Source organism: Bos javanicus, chromosome 21, assembly GCF_032452875.1.
Source record: "Bos javanicus breed banteng chromosome 21, ARS-OSU_banteng_1.0, whole genome shotgun sequence".
In the NCBI taxonomy this organism is placed as follows: Eukaryota; Metazoa; Chordata; class Mammalia; order Artiodactyla; family Bovidae; genus Bos; species Bos javanicus.
This window is the reverse complement of record NC_083888.1, coordinates 18,800,914-18,813,956: the sequence shown is the minus strand read 5'-3', so window position 1 is coordinate 18,813,956 and position 13,043 is coordinate 18,800,914. Positions and strand designations below refer to the sequence as shown.

The 13,043-nt window shown below is 57.0% G+C and overlaps 1 protein-coding gene across 12 annotated transcripts in view; it reads left to right on the top strand.

Annotated features, from left to right (window-relative positions):
- Positions 1-394: 394 nt before the first annotated feature.
- Positions 395-13,043, top strand: part of NTRK3 (neurotrophic receptor tyrosine kinase 3) — a 421,771-nt gene continuing 409,122 nt past the window's right edge. For 4 of the 12 annotated variants that reach the window (XM_061394350.1, XM_061394348.1, XM_061394346.1 and 1 more), the window contains exon 1: positions 401-1,317. In XM_061394350.1, the coding sequence (XP_061250334.1) occupies positions 1,070-1,317 (248 nt within the window). In that variant the 5' untranslated portion in view covers positions 401-1,069. Of the gene's footprint in view, positions 1,318-13,043 lie in introns of all 12 variants that reach the window. The other 8 variants (XM_061394343.1, XM_061394344.1, XM_061394345.1 and 5 more) reach the window with 8 other exon arrangements.

The window sequence follows — 13,043 nt, the reverse complement described above, 5'->3', positions numbered from 1 at the left end:
TCCTTTCGCGGTCCGGATTGCAGCAAAACCGGGCAGCGCGAGGGCCAAAAAGTGGAAAGGAGAGCGCCTTTCCGCGTCGCGCCGCCAGCTCGCCAAGTCCCCCTCCCCAGTCCAGACCCTCGCAATCCCAACTGCAACTTTTCCCCTTCCGTCTGGCTTTTCCCTGGGCTGCGGCGAGCGGGCGCCGGGCCGCTAGGCGTGGAGCGGGCGGTCGCGCGGCTGCGGGTGGCGGTGCGGGCGAGCGCCGGGAGCCGGCGAGTGGGTGGGTGGGTGGGTGGGGAGGAGGGGAGAGGACGGGCGGGGAGAGAGGGAGAGGGGTGTGGGGAGGGGAGTGGGAGAGGGAGGGAGGGGGGAGATTCCGCTCTCTTGCCGCTCCCAGCCGGGGCGGGGGGTGGGGGGGAGGAGGCCGCGAGGAGGGAGGGGAGAGGAGGAGGGAGGGGGAGAGAGGGAGGGGGCCGAGGAAGACGCTCCGATAACCCGTGCGTTTCGTAAGGCTCGGAGCACTTGTGCATTTCTGCAGGCGCGCGGCGAGCCATTCGCCGCGGCTGCTGCGGCTCCGACTGCATCTTCCCCTCCTCCCGGCGCCGGGTGTATGGATGTGTGAGTGTGTGTGAGTGTGTGTATTTTGCAGGTGTGTCCGTTTTAATTCTGCCCAGTAGGTGGGACTTGGTGACTTTCGCACCATATTTTCCTTTTGCCTTTTTTTTTTTTTTTGCCTCCCCACCGTCTGTTGCCACCCTGCAAAGTCTCGGAGTCGGAGAGCAGTCGGCTCGCTTCCCGAGCCCCCGGACCCGGCGAGCCGGCGAGCGCCGAGCCGGCCACCATGCCAGGCAGACCGCGGCACTAGGCGCTCCCCGCGGCTCCCACCCAGCGGCGGCGGCGGCGGCCGCGATGGTTTCAGACGCTGAAGGATTTTGCATCTGATCGCACGGCGTTTCAAAGGCAGAGGCCCCCTCCCCCTTCCCCCCTCCCTCGCCGTCTTTGTTTCCTTCCCCCCCAGCTCTCCCCACTCCCCCCACCCCACCCCCTCTCCTCTCCTCCTCCTCTTTTTTAGAAGCAGCGATCGGAGATGGATGTCTCTCTTTGCCCAGCCAAGTGTAGTTTCTGGCGGATTTTCTTGCTGGGAAGCGTCTGGCTGGACTATGTGGGCTCCGTGTTGGCTTGCCCTGCAAATTGTGTCTGCAGCAAGACTGAGATCAATTGCCGGCGGCCGGACGATGGGAACCTCTTCCCGCTCCTGGAAGGGCAGGATTCAGGGAACAGCAATGGGAACGCCAGCATCAACATCACGGACATCTCAAGGAATATCACTTCCATGTAAGTCAGGCGGCCGCTCCCCAGCCCCGCCGCCTCTCCCCTCGCTCCGCGTCTCGCTCTCGCCCGCCGGCCCGCAGCCGGGAGCCGGCCCTCCGCCCGCCCCAGCTAGCCGCTGCCCGCCTCCCGCTGGGCGCGCGTTAGGCTCGCTCTGGCTCGGGAGATGCTCCCGGGCTGCGTATTCCAGGTGACTCCGGCCTTGGCGAGGCGTGATCCGGCGATGCGTGTGTGTGTGTGTGTGTGCGCGCGCGCGTGTGTGTGCCTCTCCCCGGAGAGGACCCCAGCGGCCAGGGCACGCGGGACCCGGCTCCCGCCCCCACCCCCCACCCGCTGCGGCTCGTTTCGAGGGTGTGAATCGGGTTCTTGGCCCCCCACTAAATAGCAACAGTTTGGCCACGCTCAAGTGGAATAAAGTAGACGAGGTTCGATTCCCTGGCAGCGGCGCCGGGCAGCGACAGTGGCGGCGGCGGCAGCGCTTAGCCGGGAGGAAAGGTGACAGATAGGGACTGCTCTCGATCCAGCAGAGAGGTTTAACTCTTTCCGTTTGGAAACCTCAAAACACGCCGTCAAGTAAACAAGTTGGAAGCTGGCTGCTCGGTGGGAGACTTTGGACCTGTCGAGGCAGTCATGGACGCCTACCCCTTCCTCTTCCCTCTCGCCCGCCCTCTCCCACCCCATTTTGGGCATTTCCGAGACAGCCACCCCCCACCCCCTGATTCCCACCCTCATCTGCATCTCGGCGCCTACAGATCCCGTTCCTCTTTGAGCTTTGATAACTGTTCCAGTAATTCCGAGTCAGGCTGCTGAAGGGAGGAGGGAAGGCTTGCGTGTTTGGGAGATGGGGCTTCTTCTGTGATCGTTTATTCGAAAAATCGAACTCCGACTGGCATTTGCTTGGTTCTGCCCCATCTGAGTGAGACCTATGGTGGCCTGCTCTTTTTTTTCTGGGGGGGGTGGCATTTTTCTTTGGCGGGGTGGGGGTCAGACGCCAGGGCGGAGAGAGGGAGCCTGTCCAGATTCTCTTCCACTGACCTCAGCCAGGTGACCCCCCCCCCGCCCCGCCCCCCGCATCCTACCATCCAGAGAAGGGTGTGGAGGGCATAGTGAGGGTTCAGGAGATAGCTCTCGCCTGTCTCCCCCCCACAAGGCCCCCACTCCTTGGAGACCCCCAGAGTGGGTGGGATGCTGAGAAGCGCTGACACTGAAGTGCTGGCTGGCGTCTGAGGAAGGCATTTGGGCAGATTCAGCCGTGGGAACTGTTCTCCTAAGCATCAGACCTCCCCGTGCCTTGGCCCCCAGTCCGATGGGGCTATAAAGCCAGGAGGAATTGCGGTCCTGCTCACTCCCAAGCCCACCAGCCCTCTTGGCTTAATGGAGACTCTGCCCGTGTCCTTTCAGCTAACAGTTTGAGGGAAGTGTGCAGCTTAGGAGGTGACCCCTGAATCCTGGCTCAGGAGACAAGCTGGGCCCATATCTTGGCTGGACCATTCACCGCCACCCGCCCCCCAACCCAACTTCACCACCTTCAACCCAGCTGGCCCTGGGGTGACAAAATGAACAGCCAAGGGTGGGGTGGAGGGGAGGGCAGGAGAAAACAGCACGGACCCAGCGCAGCCTCTCCCACCTGCAGGCCACAGCATCTTGGCCTCCCTGAGGATGCAGTGAGGAGGGTGGGAGTGAGATTGCCCCGGAAACTCTGCCTTGGAAGTACCCTGTGGGGCGGGTGTGTGTGGCGGGGTGGGGTGGGGGGTTTCAGGGCAGCCCAGCAGTGGGTTCAGGAGCTCAGGAGCTGGACCTGGGGATTTCCAGGGGATAGGGTGGGTCAAGAGCTGGAGAGATGGTGGCCCGGGTGCCCACCGTGGGTCTCTGGAAGCTGGTGAGCTTCACTCAGCCTGTTCTCTGCTCCAAGGATGTGTGTGTCTGTAGGAAGCCAGTGGGAGGCAGGGAGGGTCACAATCACGTAGGCTTTTCACGGCCACGCAGCAGTCCTCTGAAAAATGGTCCCTCTGAAAAAATGAAGCTTGGGGAGGCAGTTTGACAGGGAAGAGCTGGTTGATCTTTCCAGGCGGAGGGTCTAAGATGGGACTGCTGGAGAGGTCAGTGACGGGAAGGGAGGAAGTGGCTTCTTATCCCCTGTGCCACTGAAGGACCGAAAGGGCAACTGTGGGGACAGGGAGCCAGGAGTAGATTGGGAGTCCCTCTGTGGGGGTCTCCATCCTTGTGTCAGGACTCCAACTCTTTGCCTGGGAGTTGGGACTCCTTTCCTTGAAAACACCCCAACACCTCAGAGCCAGGCAACTGGATTCCCACAGGAGCTGTGCAGAGCGGCAGGTGGGGGAAGGTCAGAGGTCACGGGTAGGATGACCCTTCCTCACCCCTTCTCCCCAGTGCCCTGTTATATCCGTGGCTGGTATGACTGAACTGGGGAAGGGTCCAGCCTCCTGGCCTGGAGGCAGATGACCGTGGAGAGAAGGAGGGGACGTCTGCCCGCCCTGGGAAGCAGATGTCACCCCTCCGTATCTTACCCCATGAGGGAGGCTCTGGCTGCCAAATGGCTCCTGGGGGCCCACAGCCCCAAGCAGTGAGCCAGGCTTAGACCTCTGCAGGGCTGAGGTCCCACCCCAAAGCCCAGGCCCCCCACTCTGCAGGGCTGCACATGGAGGCTTGAGGGCAGACAGGAGCCCTCCAGGCAGAAGAGGGGGCCTTCATTTAGTGGGACCTGGGGGGGGGCGCTTCACTCCAACCCTGGGCTTTGCTGGAAAGGAATGTGTTCTTCAGATGTCTGATGGTATCAGAGATAAGGTGTCAAGGGGGTACCCCAGCCCTCCATCAGCCTGAAGCCCTTAATGCTGCTGTATGTCTGGGGGTGCAGCTTGGACAGGCTCTGGGGGCTGAGGAAGAGGCTGGGGCACATTCTGGAGTTCCAGCAGCCTTAGCTAAGGGAATCAGGGGTGACTACCACCCAGCCACCCGCCTGTTCCTGGGGCTCTGGGGTCCTGAGGTTTCTCCTTCAGGTGCTGTACTGATGACACCTGAGTTTTCAGAGGAACTAGAGGTTTCCTGTGGTCCTTCCTCTTTGGGCTGGCATGTGGGTTGGTTCCTGCCTCCCCCGTGGGAGGCTGACTGAGGGTGCCTCTGATGGGGAGTTGGCAGCCCCACCGGCATCAGGAGGAGATCAGATGCAAGGCCTCAAGGCAGATGCGTGAGTCTCACCTCTGTCCCTCCCCAAGCGCCCTCCCTTTTGGCCTCTTTCTGTTCAGAAGGCCAGTCCCTCTGTGGTTGAAGCTCCTGACATACAGTAACCTTACCTAGAAGGGTCCATGCGCAGCCGCGCCCAAGCCGGCTCTGACGTCACAAAGGCAGAAGGGTGGTGGCGGGGAGGGGGTGCCGTCTGGGCGTCTGGAGACCAAGGCTGCCTGGGGCTGGGTTGGAACCGTGCATCCTCAGGCTGTTAGAAAGACCAGGGAAAGAAGACAGCATCTCTGGGCTGGGTGTTCTTTGGCTTGAGAAGAACATGGGCTCTTGGCTGGGGCCCTGAGCCACCAGTGGGGCCCCTGGCGTTTCCAGGGCTCTGGTCCCTTTATTTCCTCTGTCTTCCTGGAAGGCCCTCCCCTGTCTGGGTGAAGGATCATTTGGGGCTTCGCTTGCTGCTACACTGACTCCTTGATTCTCAGTCTTTCTGAGGGTCATGGGCAGAGCCAGCCTTGACAGTTACCAGTGAGAACTGGATTGTAGGCAGCGGTGGGAGCCAGGCCCCAAGAACATCATGGGGCTCACTCAGAAGCCCCCAAACTGAGGCTAGGCCTAAGGGAGGTAGACAGAGATGTTAAGGGTTTTGGGGGTGAAATTTAGAAGGGGGAGTGGGTATAGCCCTGGAGAGAAGCTGGGGACCGCGGACTGCAGAGGCCCCGAGCTTTTGTGTGGACGCCAGGCTGTGGGAGGGGGGTTCCAGGCATTCCCTGGAGGACCCTCCCTGGAGCCAGAACCCTGAGCCCAGCTCAGTCTTCTGAGGAGCACCCTGGGGCCCAGGACATCCATCTTGCAGCTCCAGGGGACCTAGCATGTGACCATTTTGGATAAAACCAGCCCAGCCTGGCCCTAGCTTTGAGAGAGCTAGCCCCCTGAGGGCTAGAGCTGGAACTCGGTTGTCAGCTCAGCATCCTGCAAGTGGCGGACCACCCTCCTGCATAGCGGAAGTGGAACACTGAGACTGTGCAGGGGGAGGGGCCTGGTGCCACCTCCATTCTTACCCCACTGGTCTCTGCCTGCTGCCCCCTCCTCTTTGACTGTTGGGGGCGGACTCGGCCCCTGCCCCAGCTGGCCCTTTGCCAAGAGTGTGGGTAACCTGTGACCCTCCCTTGGGGTGGATTTTGACCCCAGGCTCATGGCATCTCTGCTGCTGCCTGGGTCCCCCATCTCAAGGGCTGCATCCAATGGCTTATCCTGGGACCACAGATACCATTTCCAGCCTCCCTTTGGGGCGTCCAGTTGGCCAGTGGAAGGGTAGGGTTAGAGAAAGGGATGGGTCATGTGAGTCAACCCCCGTAGATTGTCCCTTACCCTCTGTGGACCACGATAGAAGACTGTAGCCTTTCTGAGCCTGGAAATTCAACTATGAATTGAGACCATGGGGCAGTGTCCTTTCCGGCTTGAACATATGCCATCCCAGGGCCCAAGGAGGCTCTGCTGGACCACTTCTAAGGTCACCACCCCTGGGCTTCGTGCTGACCCCCATGATGCCACCCTGAGGAGGGCAGCAGGTGTCCCCTTGCTGGCCATTGTCTCCCCTTCCTTCCCCGTCCACCTCTGGAGGACTCTGGGCTCCCCAGTGTGGAGTCAACTGCCAAGACCAAGTGTCGTGCTTAGCAAGAATGCACTGAAGCCTGTGGACTCTCACTGGAGGCCTCTCATGAGCCCCGCTTCTGTACCGTGAGCTCAAGGCGGGGAGATAGCCCCTGCCAAGCTTCAGCTCCTTGCCCAAGCAGGGGCCTCTGCTGGGTGTGAGAAGAAAACGTTAGAACTTCTATTTCAAGTTATTCTCATTGAGAAAAGGGAATATTTAATATTTAATATATGGATGGAAGATGTATAAGCATATAATTTAGTAAATAGGCATGTTTGGAGGTTACATGATGAAATTTTTATTGCTTAAGCATGCATAATTAGAAAAGCTCAGGGCCTGCTGTTGGGATTGGCAGGGCCTGGGCCAGCACTAGGAGAGGTGGTCCTGAAGCCCCTGGCTCCCCTTCTTGGCTCTGTCCCAAGGGAAGGTTGATGAATTGGCAGGGGGAGCCGTGGTGTGGGAGGAGGGGGCAGGCGGGCTGGCAGGGGGATCAGGATTCCTAGGGCCCCCTAGACTGAGGCCAGGCCAGTGCTCAAAAGACAGTCTCCAGTAGCCCTCTGGGTCCTGCCCTTTGTCCCTTGTAGCAAATCCTTCACCTCCATGAATCCACCCTATTCATTTCTGCCTTGGTTTCCAGTTTCCAGTTGTTCATTTATTTTTGCCACAGCTCCTTGAAGAAGCAGGGATTATTAGCCCTATTGTCTTGATTTACCAAACAAAATGAAGGGGAGAACTTGAGTGTCTCACAGAAGGAAAGATCTGGAAGAGCCTTGAGCCCCCCGCTACCCACCTCTCCTCCGGCCCCCAACCATGCTCCCTTCATGGCCTCTCTGGCTCCCGAGTCAGGCAGATCGTTTTTATCCAGGAAGTTCCTTTTCTGCCTAGGGGCAGCATTAAGGCAGCAGCCCATCTGGGAGGGCCTTGTGGAGGGCGGCTGAGTGTCCTGGCAGCTGGGTCTAAGTGTGGCCTGAGTGAAGGCTGGACTTGGGCCCCCGGCTCTACCAATGACCCACTGAGCCCTCAGCTCAGGTCATCTGTCATCCCTTGAGCCTTGCTGGCCTCCACTTTGAGAAACACAGACGCTCCAGGGCCGGGCATGCCTGCAACCCCTCTTTGATGGATTCGCTCATTAGACCATCAGGGATGAAGACTCCAGAAGCCCAACGCCCAGTGGAACCCTCACAAGGATCCTCACATTTCTGCCTACCCTCTGAGGGCAGGGCCTCCTGGAATTCAGAGCTGGAAGGGACCTCTTGAGTCAGCTTCTCCCTTATGTTCCCTGCGAGGGTCCCAGGAGAGGCACAGAGAGGGGCAGGGAGTTGTGGGCCCTCTCGGGCTGCTGGAGGACGTGCCTGCCCAGGTGCCAGCCCATCTTCTCCCACTCTGCTCTGGCAGCCTCTCTGGGCACTCTGTCAAAGCCAGAGCCTCGCCCACGACTGTGTCTCCCTCTGGGGTGATGATTCCAAATCTAGGGTCCCCAGAGGCAGCAACTATGCAAGGCTGGCAGCCCTAGGCTCTTCGCAGCCTGCAGCCCACGCCAATTAGAACCACGTTGAGGCCTCTGCTGAGCTCTATTTACATAGAGGGCTCCAGGATCTGTGGGTGCAGTCGGCTTGGAGCCTGTCCTTTCTGACTTCCCCTTTGCCCCCGTCCTCGCATCTGACTTGTCCCATCGAAAGTGTGCCCCATTTGGGTGGCGGAAGATTCAGGATTCTCTCCCCAGACAGAATCATCCAGTAGGGAGTAGAAGGTGGCAGCTGGTTTCCCCATCAGCTCTCTGAGACCTGGCCTTTTCCTAGCTCTGGACAAACCCCTTTCCTTCTCTGGGCATCAGTTGCCTTCTCTCTGAGATAATAATAATTACAACTACCGTTATAGCAGCACTCTGAGAGTCAGTGGCCTGTGTCATGCCAGGTAAAGGGAAAGCTATCGATACTAGTGGTAACTCATGACAGCACCTACTATGTTCCAGACACTGTTCCAAGCACTTCAGAGGCAATAAATACCCCATCATGGCCTCACACCAATTCTCTGAGATAAGCACTATTATGAATCCCATTTTACAGATGGGAAAAACGAGTCCAGAGTTGGCATGTGACCCTCGTCCTTTCACACAGCCAATCAGTGGCAAAAGAGTCTGACATTCAGTGTTGCCTATTCTCTTTTGCAGTACCCTTTATGCATGTGAATATATACAGCTATACACATGCATTCATGAATATATGCCCATCCAGATAAATTAATCATAAAGTAAAAGGTTTTTGAAAAATGATTTTATGAAGGTTTAGGAGGATCCTTTATAATTGTCCAGTTCCCTAACTCCCCTGGCTGGGCTTGGAGAGGAAGGCAAGTGACAGAGTGGTGGGTCTGGTGTTGGCCAGTCTGCCGTGGCCAGTGCTGACACAGACAGGATGTAATGATGGGGGAGACTTGGGGTCCTCCTGCCCTGTTCCCGACAGCAGCCTCCCCAAGGCAGTGTCTCAGCCAAGCCCTCTCCCCAGACCTCCTTGGCCACCCCCTGGTGTCCCGGTTTCTGAGGTCAGGTCAATTCCCCTAGGAGACCAGGTGCCAGCTGAGACTGGCGGAGATTCAGGAAGCTGGCCGCTGGGTCCCTGCCAGCTCCGCTCTGGGCTGAGACACGGTCAGCAGGACTGTGTCCCCGATTGCCCATGACCAGAGACAGCCTGGATGGAAGAGCGGAGGGCGGGGCGGCTTCTCCCAGTTCAAGTTTGGAGTTCTAAGGCAGCCACTGGATGCGGAGCACAAGGGGATGTCTGGTGTCTCCATCTTGAGCTAGAAGCTGATGTTTAGAGCATCTTCCTGGAGGGTGAATTCTAGTTCTTCCTGATGTTTCTGTTGCCTCCTCAAATGAGCAGCCTTTACCTCCCTCTGCCCTTTCTCTTCTTGGAGAAGCGGATGGCCAACCCACTCCAGTATTCTTGCCTGGAGAATCCCATGGACGGGAGAGGCTTGGCGGGCTACACTCTCTGGGGTATCGAAGAGTCAGACAGGGCTGAGCGACTCACAAACACACACCCTTACTCTTGCCCTGTGTCTCAGTCCCCCTTGCCCAGGGATGCTCTGTCTCTCTATAGGGATGAACATGGGGAGGGGGTGGCTCCAGTTGTCCCCAGGGAGAGAGCTGGGGTCCCAGCAAACTGCTGAGACTGCAGGGCAGGAGTCTGTGGAAACACCCCATTTTGCTGCTGCTTGGCTTGAAGAGTTCACCCAATCTGGGAGTCCCTCAGTTTCCCCTTCTGGGAGCTGGGATCACCTCTAGAAATGGGAGCCTGTCTCCCTCTCGGGGTCACTGCCAGGTCAGGGCGATCACACGCACACTCCATAGACTCCCAAGCGCTAGGGAGCCATGTTGGTTGTTTTCATTTATAGATGTCCCGGAGTGTTTTTGAATTATGACGAAAGATCAAGACTTTGAACCATAAATCATGACCTGGAAAGGGGCTCAGGAACAATTGGGTCCAAACCCCGTTTTACAGAGCGGGAACCTGAGGCTCCAGAGAAATGAATAGACTGGACTCAGTCACCCAGCGAGTTTCTAGCACTGTGAGACCAGAATGCGCAAGGCCGCCTACCCAGCTGGTGAGGCTCTCGTCCTCCCGCCCTCTGCTAGCATCTGCTCTGGGGCTGAGGGATCTAGGCTCTTCCAGAGGCAGGGAAAGGAGCCCTTAGACTTCTGCAAAGAGAGAGGGGATGAAGGGAGCAGTCTTAGACTCGCAGTCCTAATCTGGGCTGCCTCCCACGGTAAAACGGGCTGTCTGCGCGCATCGGGGGCGTCTTTGCGCACGCACAACTGCATCTCTTCCGTGTTCTCTGCACATCACGACTGAGGTCCCCGTAAACAAGCCTTAACGCCTTTGGCTTCCTGCCTGCCGAGATCGTCTGCGTCTAGGCTCCCGGGGCCCACCAGAGGGCAGTGCTGCGCACGAGACGATCCACGGCTGCCTTTGCCTGGAGCTGGGGTTGCGGCTCTCTAGTCCGGCGAGATGCTCACTGGCTGGCCCGGCTTGCAGAGCCTTTCTTGAGCAGGGAGGTAGGTCTCTCCCCTAGGCGGGGCCTCCCTCAGCAGAGCTGGTCCTGCCTGCACCATATCTGCAGCCCAGGCACGTGAGTCTCCTGGACCTGAGTTTCCCCCAGGAGGCGGCTGGGAGAGTGCCTTGGGTGAAGGATGTCGGCTGGAGTGCCCTCCTTCCCTCCAAGTCTGAGCAGCAGCAGGAGGGGTCAGTCATCTGCTCAGGGGTAATGGAGATGAATGAACGGGGGATGGTTCCTGCCCAGGAAGATCAGTCTTGATGGGGACACAGAGAGGCTGACAGAAGGCTATGATGTGGGGTTAGTGTCATGGGAGAAGGGAGCCTTATGACCTCCAAGGCATCTCTCCCCTTTCTCTCCCTGCATCCCACCCCCGCCCGGTCCCACTCCTAAGCGTTGGAATGAATTACACACCGAGTAACTGCTCAGGAATTACAAGGCCCTGATATTTACCAGACGTGAGACCTTGGTGCTGTCTCTCAACCTCTCTAGACCATCACTGTTCTCAGAGACACCCATCTACATTGGTGGGTATCAACGTGCTTTGCAAACCGGGGTCCTGGGCCCTCCTTGGATTGGCTTGTCGTTGTTCAGTTGCTAAGTCGTGTCCGACTCTTTGTGACTCCATGGAGTGTAGCCCATCAGACTCCTCAGTCCATGAAATTTCCCAGGCAAGAATACTGGAGTGGGTTGCCATTTCCTTCTCCAAGGATCTTCCCAGATCAGGGATCGAACCCATGTCTCTTGCATTGGCAGGCGATTCTTTATCCCTGAGCCACGGGGGCCTATTTCTGTCCTGTGCATGCTTTGGGCTCTTTTCTGGCTGTTCTAGGCAGTCTCGTATCTGAGCAGGTGCCGTCTTGTTCTGTGCACTAGTTGGTACGTGAAGGAGCTTTGTCCCACCGTTACCAGTTTTGGAGAAGGGATCTCCCACTTTCATGGTGGCACCTGGGCCCATGGGCTGGGTGGGGCCTGCAGCTCTGCCCTGAGGGCCATCTCCTGGCTGCTGGACCCCAGGCTGCAGGTAGGACCCTCTCTGTTGTGGTCAGTCTTTCCCCATCTACTTATTTCTGATACTTTTTAATTGAGGCTGATCCTCTGAAGAGCAGGGATAAAGATAACATTTATGGCTGTCCTACTGGGTGAGAGAGTATTTGCCTGTATAACCTTGCTTATGAGTGGCATCTGCTAAATGAAGCTTGCGTTCGCAACCCTGCCTCTTCCCAACTGTGTGACCCTGGGCTGGCTACTTTTTTGATCACAGTTTCCTCATTGGAAATAATACTGATAAGATTTTGATGAGAATGTGCACACACATGTGCGCGTGCGTGTGTGTGTGTGTAGAACTCTTAATGCTGGTCTCTCTCATTTTCTTCTTCTCAGTACCATTCTCCAGAACGTCACCCACAGGCATGGATACTTGTAATGACCCTCGTCTGCTCTTCCTGAGTCCAGTCTCCCCTCCTCCCAGCCCATCCTACACACTGTACCAGATGCATGTTTTATTTTTTTCTTAAAAATTTTTTTAAATTGGAGGATAATTGCTGTACAATATTGTGGTGGTCCCTGCCATCCATCAACATGAATCAGTCATTATATATATCCCCCCTCCCTCTTGTGCTTCCCTTCCCCCACTCCATCCCTCTAGGTCATCACAGAACGGGCTGGGCTCCCTGTACCGTTCAGCAGCTTCCCACTAGTCATCTGTCTTACGCACAATAGTGTATATATGTCAGTGCTACTTTCTCAGTTTGTCCTACTCTGAATTAATCTTTTAAACCTAGGTCTTCCATTAGAACAGTTCTTGGGCCCTATTGTTTTCAATGGCTCTTTTGTCTGAAAGGCAGCTCAGTGTCATAGGGAGAGTAGTGGCTTCTTTGGCCAGATCGCCTTCAGTTTAAATCCTGGCGCTGCAGCTGCTGCTGCTGTGTGAGCTTAGGCAGGTTACCTAACCTTTCTGAGCCTCCATCTTTTCATCTGAAAATTTAGGTTTCCTAGATCCACCTTCCTAGAGCAGCTGATTAAATGATGTTGCAGTAGGTGCTTGGGATCTGGTGGGTACACAGAGGCCAAACTGGCAAATATACAAGTCAAGCCTCTCAGAGGTGAAGGGCAGGGGTATTTCTGGGTCCGTGAAAAGTGGGAATAGATAGGAGCTGGGACCTGGGCCAGAGTATAAGGAGGCAGCAGAATGATCAAGGTGGCATGTAGTTGGGAAAGTGTCAGGGTGGCTGAGTGAGGCACGCGTCGGCTCAAGAGCAGGGAGGCCGTTATGGTTGCTACTGATGACATCAGTTGGGAAACCAAGTGGCAGGGCCTGCCTGCCCCACTCCTCAGCCTTGGAAGCTTAGGTGCCAGGAACCTCCATGCAGGGAAACTCAGGAGCACCCAGTCCCTTGCAGCTGTTGTTCTGTGCGGTTTTGCTGCTCTTCTTGTCCAGTGTAGCTTCTGGCTCTCTGGATGATTCTCTTCCAGTTATTGTAATTGAAGAGGCTTGTCAGCTACAGATGGGGTTCCAGGACCAGCCCTGGGAGAAAGAATGTATAAGTTCGATGGGAAAGGGAATATAAGTTTAAGTTCCCTCCCCTTAAGAGCCCTCCATGCACATTCATTCCAGTTCCATGATCAGCCACAAGAGGGCACTAGACCACGATTTCTGCAGGGAGGGAGGCGCTAGTCATCCGGCCCTAATATGCTCACCAGGTGGCTCAGGGGTAAAGAATCGGCCTTGGATGGCAAAACGGACTCAATGGGCATGAGTTTGAGCAAACTCCTGGAGATGGTGAAAGACAAGGAAGCCTGTTGTGCTGCAGTCTATGGGGTTGCAAAGAGGTGG